The sequence below is a fragment of the Corvus moneduloides genome, chromosome 17 (assembly GCF_009650955.1).
Source record: "Corvus moneduloides isolate bCorMon1 chromosome 17, bCorMon1.pri, whole genome shotgun sequence".
NCBI lineage: Eukaryota > Metazoa > Chordata > Aves > Passeriformes > Corvidae > Corvus > Corvus moneduloides.
In genome coordinates this window covers 904,876-928,103 of record NC_045492.1, presented here as the reverse complement: position 1 = coordinate 928,103, position 23,228 = coordinate 904,876, and the positions used below count along the sequence as shown (strand labels likewise).

At 44.3% G+C, this 23,228-nt stretch overlaps 1 protein-coding gene across 1 annotated transcript in view; it reads left to right on the top strand.

Annotated features, from left to right (window-relative positions):
• Positions 1 to 435: 435 nt before the first annotated feature.
• NCOA6 (nuclear receptor coactivator 6) overlaps positions 436 to 23,228 on the top strand; it is a 44,214-nt gene continuing 21,421 nt past the window's right edge. The window contains exons 1-9 of the mRNA XM_032127408.1: positions 436 to 478; positions 7,160 to 7,262; positions 12,479 to 12,631; positions 12,729 to 13,003; positions 15,892 to 16,047; positions 16,616 to 16,738; positions 18,132 to 18,260; positions 19,080 to 19,892; positions 22,615 to 22,761. Of these exons, the coding sequence (XP_031983299.1) occupies positions 12,769 to 13,003; positions 15,892 to 16,047; positions 16,616 to 16,738; positions 18,132 to 18,260; positions 19,080 to 19,892; positions 22,615 to 22,761 (1,603 nt within the window). The 5' untranslated portion in view covers positions 436 to 478; positions 7,160 to 7,262; positions 12,479 to 12,631; positions 12,729 to 12,768. The remainder of the gene's footprint in view (positions 479 to 7,159; positions 7,263 to 12,478; positions 12,632 to 12,728; positions 13,004 to 15,891; positions 16,048 to 16,615; positions 16,739 to 18,131; positions 18,261 to 19,079; positions 19,893 to 22,614; positions 22,762 to 23,228) is intronic.

The window sequence follows — 23,228 nt, the reverse complement described above, 5'->3', positions numbered from 1 at the left end:
CCGGAGGGGGACCCGCTGGCGGGGGGCGCGGCGGGGCTGCCGTGCGGCGCCCGGTGCCCGGGCCGGGTGTCCCCGTGGTGTTCCCGGGCTGTCTCCGGGGTGTCCCCGGGCTGTCCCCGCGGTGTTCCCGGGGCGTCCCCGCGGTGTTCCTGGGGTGTTCCCGGGCTGTCCCCGCGGTGTTCCCGCGGTGTTCCCGGGGTGTTCCCGGGCTGTCCCCGCGGTGTTCCCGGGCTGTCCCCGGGCTGTCCCCGCGGTGTTCCTGGGGTGTTCCCGGGGTGTCGCGGGGAGGTCCCGGGGCAGCCCCGGGGGTCGCGGTGCCCCCCCCGCCCCCGCGCGCTCGGGCGCAGGCGCGCGCGGGTCACGTGCGCGGCGCAGGCGGTGGCGGAGCGGCGCTGGAGTCCCGGGCCGCGCGCGACCCCCGCCCCGCGCGCCCCCGCGGCCCCGCGCGCGCCCCCGGCGGCGGCGGCGGCGGGTCCAGGTGAGGGGAGGGCGGGGCGGGGGTCGGGACGCGGGGGTCGGGACGCGGCGGCGACGGCGGCGGCGGCAGCGGGGCGGGAGCGGCGGGGCCGGCCCGGGCGGGGCGCAGGCCGAGCCCGCGGCGCGGGGGAAGAGGTGGCGGGGCCTGGCGGAGCGCTGAGCGGTGCCGGGCCCGGGCCGCCGGCGGCCGAGCGGCCGGGCCGGGGGCGTTCCGGCGGTGCCGGGGCGCTCGGCAGGAGCCTGTCAGCGTGCGGCGGAGCCGCGGCACCGGCAGAGCCCGCCCGCCCGCGGCCTGCGGCCCCGCAGCACCCGGCGCGGAGCCGACCCTGCCCGGCCCGCACTCGGCTCTCGGCCGCGCTCCCGGGCGGCGGCTCGGCCCGGCTCCCCCGGCCCGGGAGGGAGCGCGGCCGGGCCGGCAGCGCTGTCAGACCCGGGAGCTGCCCCGCGGTCCGGCCGCTGTGTGTGAGCCCGGTCCCTTAGCCCTGACCTCATGCGGGCGGTGACGGCTTTGTGCCGTGTCAGCCGGGGCGCGTTGACGTTTCGCTTTTGTTCGAGTCCTCGGTGACTCTTAAACCAGTCAGAAAAAGGCCCTTCACTCGTCCCCTCCGTGTGGTTTCTGTGTTTCTTTAAATTTCAGCTACTTTTGAAAGATCTCGTAAAGCTCAGGGCTCTGATTCCTTCCCGCTGCTTTGGGGATGGAAGGACAGAGCTTTTCTGTGGGTCTGCATCCTGGGAGCAGTTTGGAGCTTCATGAGCTTTGTCTCTCCATAACCCCTCAGCCTCCTGGTAGACACATTTGTGCTCATTCCCCTCACTGGGAACTGCAGTAAAACCTTTCTCAGACTTTTACTACAGTAGTTTTACTACAGGAAAACCTCTCTTAGAAGAAAGGCAATGCCTCTTGTTGCTTTTATAATTATTGTGTGTTGTTCTGACTGGTTCTTTAGCTAAGGCACCTTTCAGTGTTTCCTGTATGTGGAAAACAACCACAAAGAACAAATGTGGCATTTTCTGTAAAGGTTACCAAGTGTAATAACCACAACTTTTGGATTTAGCAGCTCTTTTCGAATTCTAGCAAATGGTCCCACCTTCTCTATGTATCTTGTGGGGTGAGAAACAAAGGTTTCAAGGCGTGTGTTCAGAATGGCCAGGTCTGCGGGCCTGGGGACTGCACGCAGTGCCTGCAGCACAGCATCCAGGTGTTTGCTAGAGATTCTAAGTATCCACTGAGCCCTGTGGCTTCCTCTGAAAGTTACCCGGCTTTGGGAGGAAATGTTTCACGGTAACACTGTGTCCGGGCTCTCCTATGGGGCATCAGAACAAAGAGGGCTGCGCACAGACCTGACCTTCAGTTGAGAAATGACGTTTGTTAGTATTTTAAACCCAAGGAAGGATCTTCTGTTAGGTGTTGGATTTTGGCTGAAAATCTCCCAGCGGTGCTCTCCAGCCATTTTCTCTGGAAGGCCTGTCCTTCTGTAGGAATGGGAGGAAGGAGTTGTTTACAACAGGCTTCCAGGTGATGTAGTAATTTTGCATTTTTCTAGTAAAAAAGCATGTGCTTCTCTAAAATAAGAAACAACTGTGTGTAGGGAAGCCAAAGAATTCCAGGTCCTTGTGCATCTTGAAGTGTTGGTGTTTCCATTTTTCAGTGGCTTAAATACATGAAAACACAGGTTGTGGAGGTTACTTCTGCTGAACAGCTGTAATGCCACTCTTTGTGCTGTCTGAGCGTAACAAAGGTTCCTGCCTTTGTGGGAGATGTTAAATGTTTCAACATGATAACTAAACCTTAGATTGGCAGTATATTTTGATGTTCTAGTACCATAGTGACTGCTTTCGGGTGGAAGCTGGAGTTACAACCCAATTACACAGAGTCACTAAATTTAATAGATCTGCAGTGGCAAAGGGCTTGCTGCTGAAGGGATTGAAGAGTTAATGTGGCTGTAACAATTTGCATTGAGAATGGTGAAATTTAATAGGTCACTAGAGAACCTCTGAAGGGCAGAAGGCATGATGGGGGTGCCTGTTTCAAAATCCTGTGGTGTCTGTTGAGAAATACAAAGCTGTGGTGCCACGGCAGTGTGAGGGAGCAGGAGGCCTGCTGGCGTGTAGGGCACTGAGCAGCAGGACTCGACCCTTGGTGCTGCAAAAACTGAGTTCAAGCATGAGCTTTTTCCTTAATGCACAGCTGGAGCAGAAGGAATGAGAAAGAATGTGTAGGGCTGGGAAAAGGTAAGGGCCAGCCGTGGAAGGAGAAATAACCCCAGATACCGAACTGAGGCAGCAGGGAAGATGCTTCGTCAGGCTCCAGGTGAGGTGTTTTCCATCTCCAGGCGAGCGTCTCCATTTCCAGCAGCCAGACAAGCAACTCACCTTTGCTTTACCAGAGAGGTGGATATTTCGTGTTTTGTCTTGACACTGTTACAGACTCAGCTGTCTCCACTGGAGCAGGTCACTGATGTTCTTCAGCAGGAGCCACCCATTAATTGCAGATAACTGAACGTTTCAGCCATGCAGTGTGTTCCTGCATGGAGAGCTGGAGGTTTAGCTCAAGAGGATGAAGATAACTTAGATTGTCTTGTGTCCTGGATCATTAAAGTGATGCTGCTGGAGTATAAAGTTAATCTAAGCTTTGAATTATGCAGAAGGACAGTAGTGGAAGTCTTCCAGAGGTCCAGGAGCTGGGGATTTTTCTCAGTCCATTGGGCACTGAGCATCATTTTCCATCCAGTGGAACAGCATCCCACCTGCACACTGAATGGTACATCAAAAATTGCTGCTGTAGTAATCAAAAATAGAAATAAGTACTGGATTTGTCATGTATATGTGACAGCCCTGAGGCTGTAACTCAGTAAATAACCCTTCTTTATGCATTTGGGAAAAAAATGAAACCAACCGGTGTGTGTCACAGTGCTGTTTGTTTGGGAGCTGGGGTGAGGAATGGAGACACGTGTGGGACTCCACAGCTCGTGAGGGCCATCGTCTTCTTGGAACCGAGACCAGTTGCCTGCTTCTCCAGCTGGTATGAGTGCCCTGAAGCATAGCCCTGCACAGGGCTTTGGATTGGATTTGTATGAAAATAGAAAAGTGCAGGAGATGAATGATACCTTGTCTAAATTAATTTGTGTAAGCTGATAACTTGGGACAGGAAGTTGCTTATGCTCAGTTGCATATATGAAAGCCCAAGCTTTAGGTCTGGTGTATGAAAGGGCATCATCTAGTTATTCCACCAAAAGATGCATGCTATTGAATTCCCCAAGTCCTAGGCAAATTATTTTAATTTTATAATTTTTATTGTTTTGAAAATCAAATGACCTGCCAGGGCCATGCAGCCAGTGTAAGATTATGTTTCTCATTGTGGTTTCAGTGTGGTGCTCGCAGAAACTGAGTTAAGCCTCTGTTCTGCATTTACAGAATCCCAGAATGGTTTGGGTTGGGGGAGGCCTTAAAGACCGCCTCATTCCCATGTGTTGCCATGCATGGCAAAGTGTTCCTTCAAAGGGTTTTTTGGGAATGCTCTTCCCATCCCTGCAAGAATGCGTTGCTCTCCAGTTCTGTTGCATCCACATTTCACCAGAAGGTCCTAAGCTGCTTACGTGGTTCTTAATGGCAGTAGTGACAATAAATAACACTTGAAATTTGATTTTTCCAAAAGCCCAGAGCAGCACAAAATAAACTGCAAGTTTTTATACAGTCAGGAAACTCTCAGAATAATCCAAATTTTTACCAAAGCTGTACCTGCTTCTGTTATATGAAGATTAGTTTTTTGGTCAGGGAACACAGTCTCCTTGATACTGAGTGTCTCCTATCAAAGAATTTCTTTTAAGCCGTTTGTTTTAGCTTCAATTCTTTCTTCATCCTTTATATCATTTCAGAATTTTAAAGGCTTCACTGAGATTTCCTAGATATTTATTAGATGTAAGAAGAAATAATATTGCAGAAGGTGCAGTTTTCAGTCAAACCTTAGTTCAGTGCTGATGATTGCAAAAATTTCTGGGCTGGTTCTATTGGTGTGAGAATTTGGTGATAAAGGAGAGCCTGTGGGGTGTGTCAGCCCAAAAAGATCTGGTACTGGTTAAATTCAGGTTTAAATGAAAATCTTGTTGTAACACAGAGCACAGATTGCTACTTAAAAAGGCATTTTTCATAACTTTTGAAGGCAAGATCAAATACAGTCAAGATGCTCCTGCTTTTAAATAGCATCTCATTTTGTTTGCTGATTGCGTTGGTGGATCTTTGTGGAAAGTTATGTACTGCAAAGCTCTGTCAGTATTCACAGTGTGCTTCTTCCAGATGGAAATATCCTTAACATGGGAAATAAGTAACTCAGCTAATGGGAATTGATTGACCAAATATTGTGCTGGGTAGACTGCAGCTTCCAAGAGCATTGCTGATTCCCATTTCCCTTGTGCCTGGCAGCTGCCTTGGTTTGTATCTCAGCTGCTGAAAGGGGTAATTTCTACGTGGCTAACTTAGCTGCTTATTCTGGAGTTATCATCCTGCGTTTTAGAGCAGTCCTGAGCGTCTCAGCAGTCAAATTCTGTTGGAATAAAACCGAATGGTTCAGCTGAGGTGTGTCCATTGCAGCTTGGCATGAGTCGTGGGCTTTCAGCAAACTTCATGAAACTTTAACAAACTGATGTTTCATTAAAGCTGCTGTCAGACTACATGAGGATATCACTGCAAAGAGTCATGTGTGTTATAACAAGCTGTAATTTTCTCCTTGTTGGAAACATTTGGGTTTCAGTGTTTTATGCTTGAGGGCTATGGGAGCAGACCAGTGTGAGGAACGGTGACCAGTTCTGTGTCAGTGTGAATGAACAAAGCCTGCCTTGCTGGAGACTAACTTGCTTTGTTTTCTTGGTGTTTGGGAAAGCATAAAGTCTAAACAAAACTCTTTCTGTAGCTGGAACACTTTGCAGGGCTGTTTCTGTGATGCCTTGTGGCATGCTAAGGTGTGTGCTCAGTCTCCAGGTCTGTTGGGTAACTTACTGTAGTGAAAGCAGGACTTAATGAATCAATGTTGATTGCTTATCTTCATTAATCAAATTTGGTCTCATCTCATGTGCACAATGGGAATGGAGACAGCAGCAGTTATTTTTTCTTCTTCTTCCCATAGCCCAGGCTGACCATTCTCAGTTTCTCACTGGATCTTGCTAGGGCAGCCTGTCTTTCCCTGTCCTTTGGAGCAGTTAGGCGTCATGGTGTGAGACACTCAGAAGGGAGAACTGGAGGAACAAAACCCCTTTGGTTCCTTGCACCAAAGACTTCAGAAGATTTTTCTTCCCTCTACTTCCCCACCCTTTAGCCAAAATAACCCTCTCCCTGCCGGGCTAAGGCGTGGGCACTCAGCATGGGGACTGGCTGCTGCACCTTGGAGGCTTCCTTCAAATCAGCTTTTACAATGCCTGGCCTTTCCTGTGAAGTCTTGGCCTAGCTTTGGAGGTAACCAGCCAGTTTGTTACAGGACTCAGTTTTAGGCTGTGGAACATCCTTTTATGAAAAGGGTGAAAAAGTAGAACTAATGCAGTATCTGCTGTAGAACATGAAAACTTTTTTTAGTTTTGGCTTACACAACAAACAATACTAAAATTTCCTATTTCAAATTTTGATTTTGCCCCTCAGCTTGGTGTCTGGTCGTGGTATTTAGGCAGGTGCATATAGCTGGAAACAGATCACTGCTTGTGATTTAGTCATCAGGCCTTTGACTTGGTGCTACACTTCTTGAGTTACAATTACTTAGAAATACAAGAAGATACGAGAGGCTGAAGTGTTAGATGACTATTAAAAGTGCTGCAAAGCATACATGATTTGATTTAATGTAAAACCTCTTTCCTTCTCTCTGATTTGCTGGGTTGGCAGAAGTGCAAAGGCTGTAGCACAATAAGGCTTTTAAAGCAATTTTGCTTTGTTGTCTAGACAGAAGACAAATCTCTACTTTTTCTTTCTGAGTCTTCTTCCCTCTTCTGCTTCCCCTGTTTGTTTTTGGGCAGTCCCCTTTTCCACTGAGGAGCAGGCAAGCACGTAAGCAGAAAATCTCCTTGAGCACCAGCCCTGGGCTGTGCCTATAAATCCCGTTGATTCGAGGGGCGGTGTTTTGTTGTTCCGAGGCCATTTAGCTTTACTGCTGTGTTTTTATGATCCCAGGAGCTGGAGTGCAGCTTGATGAGCCTGTGACCAGCAGCAGGGGCTAGGAATGGATTCACCTCCCCATGTTGGCCACCTGCAGCAGCACTGTCTGTCTGAGGTAGTCCTGTGGGCTCGGAACGTGTTTCTGGAATGAGCTTAATCTGAGCCGGTTTAGGCGCCTGCTTAGGATGAGCTGAGGGACATCCTGGCTGTGCTGGTTTCTCTGAAGATTGGTTTAATCTAGATGAGTTTGTCCTTAAACCTAAATAAATACGTTATTCTAGATAAAACTTGCCATGTTTAGAAGAATAGAATGTCATTTCAAGCTAAAGGAAGTATTCCATTTTCTGCCCGTAATGAAAGGTTGTTTTTTCAGGTTCCTCAGGTTTTGCTGTTTGAATTTGAATATAGTAACATGTGCTTTTTACACTGCTGAGGAGAGCATCTGACTTGGTGCAAAACTGCGCATTAAAAATGGAGCTATTTGCCATTATGTTCATTATTTCTGTAATTGTGCATCATTGTCTGATGAAATGTGATGGTTTTCTTTCAGGATTCCATATTTGGGAGTTGCTGTTTAACCATGTTTGCCAGTCTGGAATTACCTGAAATCCTGTTGCGCACCCCAAAATACTGAAGTCGTGACATTTGTTTTGGTAGGTAAAATAAGCATATGATGCATCTGAATATCTCTTGTTTTTTTTACATTCTCCCCCTGCCTGTCCCCACTGCTGTGTGTGTTTGCAGGGCTGGGCTGGCTCCAGAGCTGACTCCCCACTCGGCCATACAGGGTTAGGGGTATTTGCCATCAGGTTTTTGGCTGTTCCTCCCAAGGAGAACAGTTGAGATGCTTTAGTGGTGTCATTCATCTAACACCAACGTTGGAAGTTCAAAATTACTGGAACCCTGGCTAGGTTGTTTTAGAGGAAATTTTAGTGCATGTTTAAGTTTATCTTTAGGTATTCTTTCACATTGTAACAGTGGTTCTTAGCCTTATTTAATCTCCTTGTGTTATACTGTTAAATGACACTTGCCTAGAATTTGTTTAAAATTGTTGTTGGTTTGTTTTTTTGCTCAAAACCATGATGTTATTTTAATCTTTTTATCGTAGAATGGTTGTGGGTGTCTAGGTTTATTCATTGCTCAGGTTTAACAAGCTCCAAGATCGCTATGCTGGGCAACAAATGGAACAGCTGTAGGAGGATAATACACTGTTAACAAATCTCCAGTAGAGACGGTGTTGTGATCAGTGTCTCTGGGGTTTCCAGGTGTTACAGTTTAAATGAAGCCTGTGTCACTGTATAAGAGTGCATGTTACAGGTTCAAAGAAAGCCATCCTCTCACCAGTATTCTGGCAACACTGAACCTCCTCTGCCCCCATCAAGAAAATGTCTACATCTTTTTCTCATTGGCATCGAAAACAAAGGAAGCAGAAAACATTAAAGTGTGTTATCCAGGATATCCTTTTTCCTGATTTTTTTAATCTATTAAGTTGCTTGAAAACCATTTTTCAGTGACAGCAAAAGCAATTTCAATCCTTTAGAAATTATGTTGGTACAAGTATCCCAGACTTTCCCTCCTCACTCTGAATTCTGGTTTCCTCAAGGGATTTGACTGTAACCTCATTTCTTTCCCTTCCCTGTTGCAGCTTTAAATAATGGTCAGTGTGAGGATGAGGACCCTGCTTAGTGCCAGCTAGTGCCATCTGCTAGTGAAGGGCATCAATCCATCCTTCCTTCTGCTGTCACCCTTTCCAATCTTTTGTGTAATTTGGAAGAGTGCTGAGATGTAGAGCAGGATTTTAGTACTTTTTATTTGTTTTGGGAGAGTGCATGTTCTGGTGTGACATCAGTTGTGAAAGTGTTTATTTTGAATACATTAAGAAGCTTGTAAATCAATAGACTATGGCAGAAAGCCTGGGACAGGTGGCCAGACAAGGCCTTGGTTTGGTTTGTGTGCTCTGTGTAGTGCAATAGATAGGAGAAAGCAAGGCAAGAGATTTCAAGTTCTATTTAAGAGACAAATTGACATAAGTTTGGATCAGTTAAGTGAACCTTGGGATAAGATTTCCTCATATCAGGAAAGATATCAGTTGGGGTTTTTTCCTTTGTGTTGTTTTTCACCCCAGAGGCCAGCACTTGCAGGTACTCCAGAGCCTGCTGGCTTTCCAGTGTTCAGCTGCTCCCCACTTAGTGACAACTGGCTCTTTGAGATTTTGCTCTAATCCCATCTCTCCCAGGGTCTGGATGGGATTTTCCAAGCCTTGCCCAGCCATGTGGTGCTGGATTTGTTGTGCAGGCTGCCTGTTGCTGTCAGGCTGCTGGTGGGGACAGCACAGGCCATGGCAAAATGCCTTGGGGCTCCTGGTGGTTGTGTGTGTGCCCCAGCTGTCCATCAGCCCAGGTCTCAGCTGTGGCATCCTCTATCTTGTGGGAATTCTTCCTCTGAAGAGTCTCTGTTTTGCACATTTTAGTGGGTCAGTTGTTTTATGCATATGGTGAGTGTGCCTGGGAGCTCCTGGCTCCAGCAGCCCAGGGTGTGCCCTACATCCTTCGGGTTGGACACTCTGGTCTTCATGGGCCGTGCTCTTCCACCCCCTGTCCCCATACAACAGTGCAGGTGCATTTTGGCCATTTGTCTGTTATTTGGCTGTTTATCCCCACCTCTCTTACTTCAGTTAGGTGTACTAAGATGTACTAAGACCAACTTTATAATAAAGAGGCATAACACTGGTTTTGCTGCTGTAGCCAGTTCCAGGCCAGGTTTGAGGGTAAATGGTTGCCATGTGGTAGCACTGGACTTGCTCTGAGTTCCCAGAAACAACTGTAAAATGGGAAATACTAATTTGGAAACTCTAAAGGAGCAGGTGCAGGGACAGGAAGGAGGCCATGTGGGCTTTTTGAAGGCAGGATGATGGTCAGAGACCTTTTTGTGCTGCCAAGTGAGCATGGGTGCTTGAGTTCCTGAAGTGTGCTGCAGTTGTACACATCAGCTCAGGTGTGGTTCTTACTCATCAGAGATCCTCCATAACCTGCTGGGAGTTCTGGTTTACATGGACTGTTGAATGACCAGTGTTTTACCTGGGTGTGCTTATGCTGAAGGCATTTTGTGTTTGTGTGGAAGAGTGTTGAGGGAAGGTACCTGCTGATTACGGTCAAGTGCTTGCTCAGGGTTTATGGAAGCCAGCCCTATAACCATGAGATTACAGAAGTTGTTAGGATGTTCTGCAGCTGGGATTCATTTGCTCTGACATGGATGGTGTGCTGTGCACTGCCTGAAGAAGAAAATTTTGCAAATGATCACTTTCTCATGTCATACTTGAGATAAATGATACCTGAATATAGGAATGGACTAAATTCTGTGTGTTTGAGAAGGAGAGAGTGCAGATGAATGTAGCAGAGATCCTTGAGGAGCATGATGTAAAGAAAAAATGCAATGGGAGCTGTAGCTATATATGCGCATCTGGGAGGTAAAATGTAAAGCTTGGTCTTGGTTTGTTTCCTTCCCTCACCATATCCCTGTGGTCCTGTGATTCTCTGAGTCAAGTGAAACAAGGCCCATGGTCCTTTGGGATTTAGAAAACTCGATTTTTATAGCATTTACAAAGGGCCATAACTTCAACAAATCCTGTCAGATTTTAGCACACTGAGATGAGGTTGATGAAATTTGGTCTAAGCTGCAGCATTTTTATGAATTGCTTAAAAACCATGATTTAAGCAGTCTGGGGGTGTTCTGCTCTTTTACAGGGAAGATGGAGGCTTCAGACACTTCCATTCAAATAAAGACTTGAAATGTTTGTGTTCTTGTAGATAAATTCTTATTTCTTTGGTGTTAGGGATTGTCAGGTGTACTCATGTTTCTTGCTGGAGGTGCAACACCCCATCACCTCCAAGTAGTTGTACCTTTTCAACATGTAAGAGCCTATATTTTGAGCTGAGATTTCTCTCCCTAAAAAATTTACTCAAGACTTTCTGACAAATCATGTTCTATGTTATTTTCCTCAAAATATAGTGCTTATATTTCACAGGATGTTTGCCTCATTCCTCGCACAGAATGGCTGTGCTTGGTCATTAAAAAGGCCATTTGTGTAGGACTCCCAGCTCCTCCCTCCCTGGGGTCAGTGGATGTGGAATGAAAGATGTAGGAACACAGAAGGAGAAGGCCTGCTCTCCTGGTTGGTGTAAAGCCAGCTTGGGTAAGGAAGTTGTCTTTCCAAGAAATTGTGTGAAAATCAGTTAAAACATATTTTCACAGACTCCTATCAATTGTGATTCTCATTATCTGGGCACCTGACATGGCACTGAGGAGTTTGACTTAATGGAGGTGCCGAACACTCAGAGCAGTAATTCAGACACAGAGCTGAGCAGCAAGGAGTCTGGGAAAAAAAAAAAGATTTAATTGTCTCTGTGTTCACCTGGTAATGAATTTTTAAAATTTCTTTCTCTATTGCCCATCTTGAAAATTTCCATGGGAATAATAAGTATATGAAAGCACTGTGGAAACAGATCAGTGCCTGTGAAACATTAAACTTATTTTCTGATGCAGGGCTGCAGAAGAGCTTGTGAGACAAAATTAGCTCAGTTTTTAATCTGAGATTTGAGGATGAAGGCTGGTGCTGCAGGATGAGAGAGTAACTGCATGTAAAATAGGGGATTATTCCTTAGTGCTGTTGGATTGCCTGGTGTGGGGTAGGGTTGCAAGGAAGAAAAAACCTGTATTTTTGAAATATAGTGAGTATATGTGTAGAGATCTGACCAAAAAGCTGAGGGGATTTTGTGGCTTCCAAGTCCCTGGTTTTTCCTTTGTGATATTGTCCCTTCAGCAGCATTATGTGAGTGTGCAAACAGTGCAGAGTTGAATCTGCACTTGTCTAACATTGTTAGATTTTTTTATTAGAAAAGGCTGTTTTCTGGCCAGTATCTGCAGCTCACCTTTAATCTCAAAGTTGTGTTTTTAATTTGTGTTGGGAACTTGAACCTCTGCCAAAACCCCAATCTGTATCCTGTTAAAGGGTCTGTTGTCCTGAGCTAAACCTTCTGGGTGGGTTGTGCCAAATACCCACAGCTTTGGAGTTATGAGGTCTTGACAGTCCTGGCTGGTGAATTGATTTGGTTTTGACAATGGTGGTCAGGAGCAGGTCCCTTTTTTTGGCTGTTTCTACAGATGGTTTGAATATTTTAGCAATACTTGCAAAGTGCTGAGTGTTAGAGCAGATGTCTCACCTGGAAAGGGTAGTGCCATTGCCCTTGTGATGGAGTGGGAAAATGTGTATCTTAACATTGGTGGTGACCACTGGAAGTTTTGGGATAATTTTATCGTAGATTGTACTTCTGTAACAGCATAGATTAATGTCATAATGGCAAAATTCATTGCAAAGTTTAGACTTCTTATTAAGCAAAATCCATCAGGTGTGGGACTTGGCTTATTGAATTCATTGTTATCTGAGCACGATGTGGGGGCATGGTGAGAGTTGTGGGCTGTGACAGGGGAGCAGATTTCAGGTTGTTATGTGCCTAAGAAGCTGAAAACACCTAAATCTTTACAAACTTTAAGAAAGTTGGCACATTATGCCTGAGATTTCCCTGGGTGGGAGTAAAATATTTGTCAAATGCTACATTTCTCCTGGTAAACATGTGCTGTGGCTTTCTTAGTGCTTTGCACCTATTGCATCTGCAGTCTCTAAAAGTGAATTCTTCCTATCATTCTATAATTCAGCTATTGCTGTGAGTAGTTTTACAGTCTCCCAACAGTCAGGCACTGCAGCATTGGTACCAGATGCCTGCTTGTCCCCTCTACGATATGGAGATGAATAGAATTCATTTTCCTCTGATTTTTTATCCTCTACCTTCCTTTCTACCTGTCTGTCTTTTAGATCAACTGGAATACTTCTCAAGTCCCGTGCAGCAGGATTCTGTCAGGAAACCCCTTCTGTTTGTCCTAGTGGAGAAACAGCTCAGACACTGCCATGGCCACCATTTGCAGCCTCACACAGTTGGTCTCACAGAGCCCAACATTGGGTCACCAGGTAGGTTTTTCTGGCAATGACCAAATGTTCCACTGAAAGCAGCTGTTAATGTCCTTACACAATTATTATTATTATAATTCTTTTTTTCCCTTCCAAGCATCACCTTGACGTCTGACAGGCTCCCATTGTTGGAAACAATGGTTTTGGATGATCTACCTAACTTAAAAGATACATATGCCTCCTTGTACTCCTCAGCTATGGAAGACTTAGAGGTGGATTTTGATTCAGGACTGGAGGAAGATGAACTGAAACAGGAGGCTGCTCCTGGGGATTCCACAATCTTTGTAGCTTTTAAAGGAAATATAAGTGACAGAGACTTTGAACAGAAGCTGGATACCATACTGGAGAATGTGCCTGGCCTTTTACACATGGGTAATGCACCTTCTTGTCACTTTTCAGCTGTCCTTAAAAAGCTTATTTAGGTAGTCAGGGTACTTGCACAAAAAGTAGTTTATGTTGGGTTTGAGCTACTTAGTTTGTTATGATATTGGTTGGGGTTATTCTTAGTGAATTTGTGAGCTGTTCTTCTCAGAAATGTAGACTGCAAGTGTCTGCAGTGGGTTTGTTGTTTGAAACTGATTTATTTAGCAAGTTCCTTCATTTCTCTTCTGTTTCCACATTTTGCCTGGTTTTATTCTCTTTCATGTCCCTCTATTACACGACTGTGTTATATGAAAGTGAAACCAGGCTGGTTCACACAGGAGATGTGTTTTACTGTCCAAACCGTCCATTTTAAACTACTGCAGTTCATCTGAGAATGTGTTCACTCTCCAGTACCTGTGATATTACTGCCCTTTTCTGACCTACCCTACCTGATTGATTGGTTTGTGTTGGGGGTGGGGAGTGCCCTCATGTACCCCCAAATGCTCACCCAGCTCTGGGAGCAGCTCCATGGCACGTCACTGATAGCAGGCTTTTTGGGACATCTTTTGCCAGCATGTTTAGATCTGGAAAAAGACATTTGTTTCCTGTCTGAACTTCCTTGCAAAAGGTCTTAGGCTGATTATTGATGGCTGCTCAGTTAGGTAGCAGTGATTGTTTTCTTCAGCAGTGTCAAACACCTTTTCAGAAAAATAACACATTACTCCTCAAGAACCAAACTGAATTTCTTTGTCACTTTATTCCTTTCTTTCAATTTTGTCCATGTAGTCAGCTGGCATCAGTTTGTTGGGTTCTTGCTGTTCTTGCTCAGAGAGATAAAAAAGCTGGGATAAGACAAAAATACTATGAAGAAATACTACAGTTTTGAGCTGTATCTCACAAACAGTTGGCAGTAGATGTAAACTAACAGATGGTTACTGGTGTGAAGGGATGTGTGTAATTCCACAGATGAATTGTGTAGTTTTTGACATCTATTCAGTCTGTTGCTGCACGTAGTCACCTTTGTTACACAGAGGCATCTGCATGCTGAGTCTGTTATAAATATTAATGCCAGGATTAATAAACATGATTCAGACCTCAGCTGAGAAAGCAAATTTTTAAAATCAATGTCAAGCTAATTTGAAAATTATCCATGTGAGAAGTTATTTAAACTGATTCAGAGCAAAATAGGATATCCTGAATGTGGAGTTAGTAAATAACGTGGGGTTATCTTGGCAGATGCAGTGTTTGAAAAGTGAGAAACCTGGGTACAAATACATAGAAATACCAAAACTGATAATACAATTTTTCTGTGTTAAATATTGGAACATTAATAACAGAAAAAATGGGATTGTTCAAACCTCCACAAAAGGAGATTTTAAAACTCCTCCTGACATGTTCCCAGCCAAAAACAGGCTTACAGGTAGAACGAGGATGAATTTAATAATTCTGTTACTGTAGCAGCAAAAGGGTCTTGGTGAATTAGTGGTGAACAAGAGATTCCTAAATAGGAATGAGTGCTGGCATTCTTAACTAACATGTTTTTCAGACTCCAAAAGGTAGCAAATGTTGAGTAAATCTAAGGTTACAGTGGAGGAGCTGGCTGATGAAAATTTGGGTCAATGCTTTCTGTTTTGAGAGGAACTTTCTTTACAGCAAGATAGAAACTGGAAACTTATAAAGCTATATTGGGAGCTGTGTTTTTAACTATCCTTAACTGCATTTTGTAGCAATCATTTAGGTAGGTATCACTTTGGATAATGTATCCAGCATAACTGCCCAACCTTTTTGCTGTTACTTTGAAAACCACTGATCTATGTAGAAACACTCATGTGTAGAACAGGCTTTCAGAAAACGTGCAAGTAAGTATTTTGCATGACTTTGAGACATTTTTGGCAGTGGATATGAAATACCTACCCAGAAAACTAAATAATAAGGTAGAAATCAATGAAATACTGCTAGGACTCTGTTGGCACTGGCCTTGTAAAAAAAAAAAAAAAAACAAAAAACAAAAAACAAAAAAAAAAACAACATGGTTTCACAAGCATTTTTAGAGCAAATATTTCAAGTGTTTCACTCCTGTAGTCAGTTTTTTCCCCTCATCCATCTGGTTCCCAAACAAATGTACTGTATCACAGGGCTGGAGTCCCTCTGCTCTGGAGCCAGGCTGGGAGAGCTGGGGGTGCTCACCTGGAGGAGAGGAGGCTGCAGGGAGACCTCAGAGCCCCTTGCAGGGCCTAAAGGGGCTCCAGGAGAGCTGGAGAGGGACTGGGGACAAGGCCTGGAGGGACAGGACACAGGGAATGGCTTCCCAGTGCCAGAGGGCAGGGATGGATGGGAGATTGGGAAGGAATTCTTCCCTGTGAGGGTGCTGAGGCCCTGGCACAGGGTGCCCAGAGCAGCTGTGGCTGCCCCTGGATCCCTGGCAGTGTCCAAGGCCAGGCTGGACAGGGCTTGGAGCATCCTGGTCTAGTGGAAGGTGTCCCTGCCCATGGCAGGGAGTGGAATGGATTGGGCTTTAAGGTCCCTTCCAACCCAAACCTAATACCTATAATTGTATGAAATCTGTTTTATTAGATATTTTCTTATCTTTCCAAAGTAGTTTATCCACAGAATATTTCAATTTTTGAGTAATACTATCAAGTGAGTGTGTCGTCTGTTGCATTGGTTATCATTGAGTAGTTTTTTTACTGCTAATTTTTTGGAAAATCCCTGATGTGGTTTGGCAGCATTGGTCACTGTACACCTGTGTGGGGAAAAATTTCCTGTACCTGAGACCAAGCACTGGCAATTTTCAAAGCCAAAAACTGTTTCATTTTTTTCAACTTTTTAACCAAGTTGTTTCATCAGACATGTTTAAAAACTGCCTTTGCACTGACTTTGGTTGTTTTTCTGTTAAGAATCCAACAAGTTAAAAGTGCAGAAGATAGAGCCTTGGAACAGTGTCCGTGTCACCTTCAACATCCCCCGGGAAGCAGCCGAGCGGCTGCGAATCCTGGCTCAGAACAACAACCAACAGCTCCGAGACCTGGGCATTCTCTCAGTTCAGATTGAAGGTATTTCACACCAAATCTGCTTCCAAAGCTCACATTTAAGTAGACTCAAAAAGCAGTTTTGTGTACTTGGTTAATGTTGCAAAGCTTCTAAGTTACTACTTTAGCTTTAGTGAAAAAGATAGCCCAGGACTTTTATTCTTTCAAGAATAAAATTTACTACAAATAAAAATGAAACCTGAAAATGCTCTGGGCATCAGGAGCCCTCCTGGAAAATGTTTTCTGTGTGTTGACTTAGGAAAGGGTTGGCTCATTTTCTTTCCCTGTTGTTTCATATGAGGCTGTCTTTAAGACAAGTTTTCAGTGGATTTCACAGTTACACTATCCATTCTGGACAGCTGTCCAGGAGCACCCTCAGGATGAAACCAAGGGCAGGTAATGCTTGTCATGACATTTGGTTTTCTTAAAACTGAATCCAGAAGGATGGTGTGATGTGTAAGTGTCCTTCTAAAGTGCACAGTGGAGGTGGAGCCTCTTCTTCCTTCCTCGGCATTTCTTACATGTCCTTTTGCAAATGTCTGTGTTCTGCTTTTCTGTCTCTTCTGTTCACCCACCCTGTGCATTGCTTTAGGGGAAGGTGCTATCAACTTGGCCTTAGCCCAGAGCAGGAGCCAGGATGTGCGGATCAACGGGCCCCTGGGAGCGAGCAGCGCCATGCGCATGGACACGGGGTTCCCCATGCAGGGGGGGCAAGGTAAATCCCCTCAGCTGCCTTTGTGCAGCTTCAGACACTCAGAAATCTGCTGCTGGACTAATGAAACTGCTGCTTACAGCAGCTATTGTTTGCAGAATTGTAATGGCCATTTAAATTAACGTCTGTTCTTGTTCTGTGCGGTCAAACCATGTTTGGTGTTATGTAAATAAATTGTTGGCTGCATTGTGTCCCACAAGCATTGGAGTGATTTTGGTGGGGCCAGTTTGTTTGTTTTCAGGTATTTTGAGGGTGTGGTGGTTTGGGGTTTTGTTGGTTAGTTGGTTGGTTTGGGGTTTTTTCACATAAAGCCTTTTAAAGCACATGAGTTGAGTATAGTGAATTCACTTTGAAATATGCACAAATTTTCACAGTGTTCTGTTTGGTTCCCTTTATGGAAATGTGCATAAGTCTCTATTCAGTGTACAATAAACTGACTTAGATTAAATCCGTTAGAACTATGGGAAGTACAGGACTGTCATTGTTACTCTCTCATTTTATTTTCTGATAAACTTCTGAGGTCTGATCATAAAGAAGGAATTTTTGTGGAGAGGTGTAGTTGATTAAACTGTATTTTAGAGCTTTGTATATGCATAAGGAATTTTCAGCTACAAAATTCAGATTTTACAAAGACTTTTTACAAAGAAAGCTACTATGTAATTTATTAAAATAGCTGACTCATAAGGCAAAATAACTAATATTTTAGTAAATAGGATTTAAAGCAATTAAAGCAGGAGCATTTTTGGTCAGTTTATCTAAGATGCATTTGTGGCTGTTGAGAAGGAATGGAAAGAACATTTCGCCTTTGTAAAAACCTAATTACACAGTAGTGAAATCTTTGTCCTTTAAAACATTTAAAGAAGGGCTGTGCTCTCCACTGTGCTGTTCAGTGCCTTTATTTCCTCTCTGCAGGTCAACAACATAACAGCAGTATAACCAACAGGGCAACAATAGCAATCATTTTAGAAAATAGCAGCCTGTGGAAGTAAAACATTGAATTTTTTTCTCTCTTGCAACACCTCAGTTACTTTCTAGTTTCAGATCTTGCAAAAGCCTGAGTTCCACGTGCAGCTTTGATACAATCTTGTCACTTGGTGCTTTCAGTGGCAAGTCAGGCTCACATTAATTCATGAGTCAGTAGTGTTTCCTTTTATACTCTTTTTAAAAATTTAGTGTTAAAGAAAGAGCTACAGCATGACCGTAACTTGTTTGATACCAGGGAATCTGAGCTTTCAGACAGAGACGTGTGTCCTCAGGTTATTTTGGACAAACAATTCTTGAAGTCTAAAGAAATGTTTTACTGACGAATATAATTTTTTCTTTTTAAGGGAAAAAATTCTGAAATTCTTCTCTATGTAACTGCAAGACTTGATAATTTCTATTTTTATTTTTTAAGGTTTAATAAGAATGAGCAATGCTGCAGCTGTCATGATGTCCCAGGGTGGAAATGTGCCCTCCTCTATGGTGGCAAGTGGTGCTAGTGCTGAGCTGCAGCCACGAACACCTCGGCCTTCCTCACAGCCAGGTGGTAAAATTTAGTCATAGTACTGATCTGAAAATGTTCTTAAATGTTGATTCTTCAGCACACAGGCTTGAGTGTGTATTCCTGAGAGTACTCCAGAATTGTTCTGGAACATTTTCCCTGCCTTTCTGTGAGCTACTCTTCCTGTGAAAACTTGCCTTCCCCCTTAATCTGTTAAATTTTTTCAAATAATTTGGGTGCTTAATAAATCACCAGCTTACTTGGTATTTTGTTCAAATGTGTTGAGCAATGGCAGTGGTATTTTTGCAGTTGAACTGTTGTGACTGAGCTTTATGTTTAGCCAGAGGTAAGAGAAGGATTAGTTCAACGAGGCAGGAATATTTCTGGTGCTCTTTTTTCCCCTCTTTTCAGGAAGGGTGGATAGACTGGTAGTTTAAGGATCAGGGGTCTGGTAGGTGTGAATGTTTAGGGTTTATTCTTCACAGTCTCCCCAGGGAAGTGGTCATGGCACCAAGCCTGACAGAGTTCAGGGAGTGTCTGGATGACGCTCTTAGTCCTGTGGTTTAGTTTTAGATGGTCCTGCCAGGAGCAGGGATTTGGGCTCAATGGTCGTTCCAGCTGAGATACTGTGTGATTCTGCAGTTCTAAGTGTGTAGAGGGCTCACATCAGTCTGTAGCATTGTGGGGCTGTTGTGCTTTATTTTAGAGGATATAAATTGATAAGACCTGGCTTCTCTGGAACATGAAATTTTATGCAGAATAAGGAAATGCAAGCAAGCAATTTAGCCTTTCTTGTTTTGTGATGGGTTTTGTCTACAGTAGGTTACTTTTTTTTATTGTTTTTCTTTGCTATTTTAATAGATGCAATGGACCCACTCTTATCTGGGCTAAATATACAGCAGCAAAATCATCCATCTGGATCTTTAGCTCCCCAGCTCCATTCAATGCAGTCAGTTCCTGTAAACAGGCAGATGAACTCAGCCAACTTTCAGCAGCTACAGCAGCAGCAGTTGCAGAGTCGGCCTCCCCAGCCACATCAGCAGCCACAGCAGGGTATTCGACCTTCATTCACTTCACCAGCACAGGTTCCAGTTCCCCCTGGCTGGAACCACCTTCCTTCTGGAGCACTTCAGCCTCCTCCAACCCAGGGAGCGCTGGGTACACTGACAGTAAACCAGGGTTGGAAAAAGGCCCCGTTGCCTGGACAAATGCAGCAGCAGCTTCAAGCAAGACCATCTCTAGCTACAGTACAAACTCCTACTCATCCTCCACCTCCATATCCTTTTGGAAGCCAGCAAGCTTCCCAGGCTCACTCAAACTTTCCCCAGATGAGCAATCCTGGCCAGTTTACTGCTCCTCAAATGAAAAGCCTTCAGGGAGGGCCCTCACGGGTTCCTACACCACTACAACAACCCCACCTGACCAACAAGTCTCCTGCTTCCTCTCCCTCCTCCTTCCAGCAGGGCTCTCCTGCCTCATCTCCAACTGTTAACCAGACACAGCAGCAGCTGGGACCAAGGCCTCCCCAGAGTAGCACACTTCCCCAGGGATTCCAGCAGCCTGTCAGTTCTCCTAGTCGTAATCCTATGGTGCAACAGGGGAATGTACCCCCCAACTTCATGGTGATGCAGCAGCAAAACCAAGGTCCACAAGGTTTACACCCTGGTTTAGGAGGTAAGAAGTACTGAGATCTTCTTTTATTTAAAAAAACCCCAAATATAAAGTGGCAAGAACTAATGTTGCTGTTAGTTCTGAAAAGATCCTTTATGAGACAGAATCAACAAATAGATGGAGTATGAGGTGGGTATTGGTGAATGAGCATCAGCATCCCTTGGTTTCTATTCTCTCTGTCCTGCAGTGTCACAGAGATGCCTGAAGGGTCAGGGAGGAGTTGCTGTGTGCATTACTGTTATTACTGCCAGTTGTCCTGTTGACAGCTCTTCTGTTGCCTTTAGGCAAGCTTAGGATGTTCAGAGATGGTGTGGGGATTTTTTTAGGTTGGGAGTTGTTCTTTTTGGGGGGGAAAGGGAGGATTTTTTTGCGAGAGAGTGTCATGAAAACAAACAAATTTTCTTTCTCTCTTCAGCTTCCTCTGTCACCATTTACATTTTCTAAAGAACCGAGACATTGTTTTGCATCTTCCTTTCTAAGCTGTGGATATTTCTTCTTCACCCTGTCTTTGTCACCAATTTCTTCCCATATAAAGAGGAAAGAGCTGTTGTTGCCATGCTGTTGTACTCCCTATCCTAAAATTAAGAGCTTAAGGGATGTTTTAGTTTCTCATTTGGCTGTGTTGTCTTTAGTTTCCTCTTTGGACCAATGCACTCACTTCTTTTCCTTACTACTCCTAGAGTTCTTCTCTAACAATGAAGGAATTTCTTTTGTCAGTCCCAGGATCTCTTCTGTGTCCTTGGTGTTTTTTTTTTCCCCTTGAGCCCTTTGTATTTCCATGCAGATTTGTCGTGCTTCTCTTTGCTCACTCATTTGTTCATCTTCCTCTTGGATGGCTGTTCTCAGGTCCCATACACCAGTTCTTGTTTAAGCCTTTGAAATAATTCCTTTATGTACTTATAAAATATGGGCCATATTCTTTGTCTACCTACACACACATAAATACATTCTAGTTTCTTGCATTCTCATGTTGTACATCCAGAATCTGTCAAAACACTGTAAGGAATTCCTGTTTCTTGGTCTGCTGATGTGGACAAGCTTCTTGTTTTCACTGTTTGTACCATGGGTCTCGTTTGAATTCAGATGAATTTTCTCTGTTTCAATGTTCTCCTCTTGGGATCTGCCAGTGCCTTACACTTAGTGTATCTTGTTTTGTCTCCCTCTGGAAGCAGTTATTCATTATTCATTATAGTCACATTTCCCTACAGTTTTGCCTCACCAGCCATATGTCTCCATCAGAAATCTTAGCCGTGACCTTTAGCCAGAACAATCCCCATGTTCTGCTTCCTGAGTAAACCTACTACAAAGAAACCTCAATTTTTTTGAGTTAAATGTGACACCACAATAAACCATCAAAATATGTTACTCGGTCTTATTGTAGACCTTATTGCTAAAATCAACAATCCTGCTGTGAGCTGTATCCTCAGCTGATTTTAAAAGACAGGATTCCTTGGTTTCAGCAAAGCTGTGTTGCTTCCACTGCTGAGATTTTTGCCTGACTTCTGTGCATGCTCATTCTTTGCTGCAGTTTATATGTTAATTTTTCATGATAGATCTTTCCATTTTTAAGCCACCTTGCATTTAAAGGTTTGGTGTAAATGAATGCATTCAAACACTTTGCATTTCACACAGTCAATTTAGCAAATCAGAATTTATATCAGATTTGGAAGAGACCAAGCTAACACTTTCTTTTTTTCTCAGTTGAAGCATTCCTATGTGCAAAACTTCCCTGAAAGTTTTGCAGAACTAAAACTGGAGTGATGTGGTGTTTCAAGAAGTCTGTTTCTGTATTTGTAGATATATTTGGTGTTTGACCTATAGACCTGATTACCTTGAAATATTAATTACAACCTAGGACCAGATAATTAGCACAAGTAGTACAATTAGGTGTGCAAGAAAGCCATAACTGCAGAAGGAACTGAAGTCACATTCTGGCACTGGGTCAGGAAAATAAAGGGTGCGGTGGGCAGGGTTGCCTCAAAGTCTGAGGCATTGTGTGGACAGTGAGTTAAAAAGAACTGAGTTCTCTAAAATCCATCTGCGCTGCTGCTCATGTTGGCAGGTAGAGGGGAGGTTTTTCTCTCTGTCCCAGGGCAGCAGAGATGTTTGGATGTGCCAAAGTGTGGGTGTTGTGCCACATAAGGGCCTGACACAATTCCTTGCTCTTACAGCAGGGATAGCAGAGTTACTTGAAGGAGCAGCAGGTCTGGATGTACTGAACCATGGGGTTCCTCAGCCCACTCTGGGATGAAAAGACCCTTTGGGTTTGTGTGCACACAGCAGCACTGATAAGGAGTGTGTGCCTGGTGTGTCAGAGTTGGTGAGAGGAGCACATCACTAGCAAAAATACCAGTTATTTGTGTTTGTGTACATGAAATAAGTTAAGGGCATGCTAAGAGATGCGGGAGAGCAGAAAGCAACAAACCACGTTACTTAAAGTTCTAGTTTCTGAAAGGTCAGACTTGGACTTTTCACCTTCTCTGGGCAGTAAGTTTTGTACTGAAATTATAGTTTGAAATTAGTCATAGTAATTTGTTAGACAGAATTATTGCACAGGTAAGAACTATGAATGTCTTCAGTGGATTTTGTATATTGGCAAAAAACAATTGCTGCCTAAACGTGTCACATGATGGCACAGACTCAAAGGTATTCTCCAATTACAGATTTTGTCTATTTTTTCCTTCCCCTTTTCCATACTAACTAATCAGAAAATTCTCGTGTTCAGGAATGCCCAAGCGGCTCCCCCCGGGGTTCCCTGCAGGCCAGGCTAACCAGAACTTCCTGCAAGGTCAGGTGCCTTCCACAGCTCCAGGAACACCAGGGAACAGCGGAGCACCGCAGCTGCCAACCAGCCAGAACGTGCAGCACACAGGTCTGACTGCACTGGGGCCTTCCTCAGCCTTTTCCATTTTCCATTTGTAGCACATGGTGCCTTTTCCTGTGTCACACGGGTCCCAAGCCATTCAACTCCTGCCATTAACAGGGAGCTGCTGGCTGGGACTGCAGCAGTGCTCTGGGTGTAGTGCTGGATAAGGAAAAGAAAAGCATAAGGCTGCTCATGTTTCTCAAAACCCAACTCTTACTGATGAGGACTGTGGGTCTGGGCTTCAGAAGTAGCTGTTCAGAAATTGAATGGAAGGTAACACTGAAACTTGGAGGCAAGGGGTAATAAAGATACAACACAAAAGGAACTTCTTGTCCAGAAAAAAAAAAAAGTGTAATTATCCTAGAAGCAGAGTAGCAAAATATCTTGTTCTGCTTTGAAAAGATTATTTGTTACTTCCTTCAAAAATTTTGAAAGTCTGCTTAAAGTGTGAAAATGAAATCTTTAATTCACAA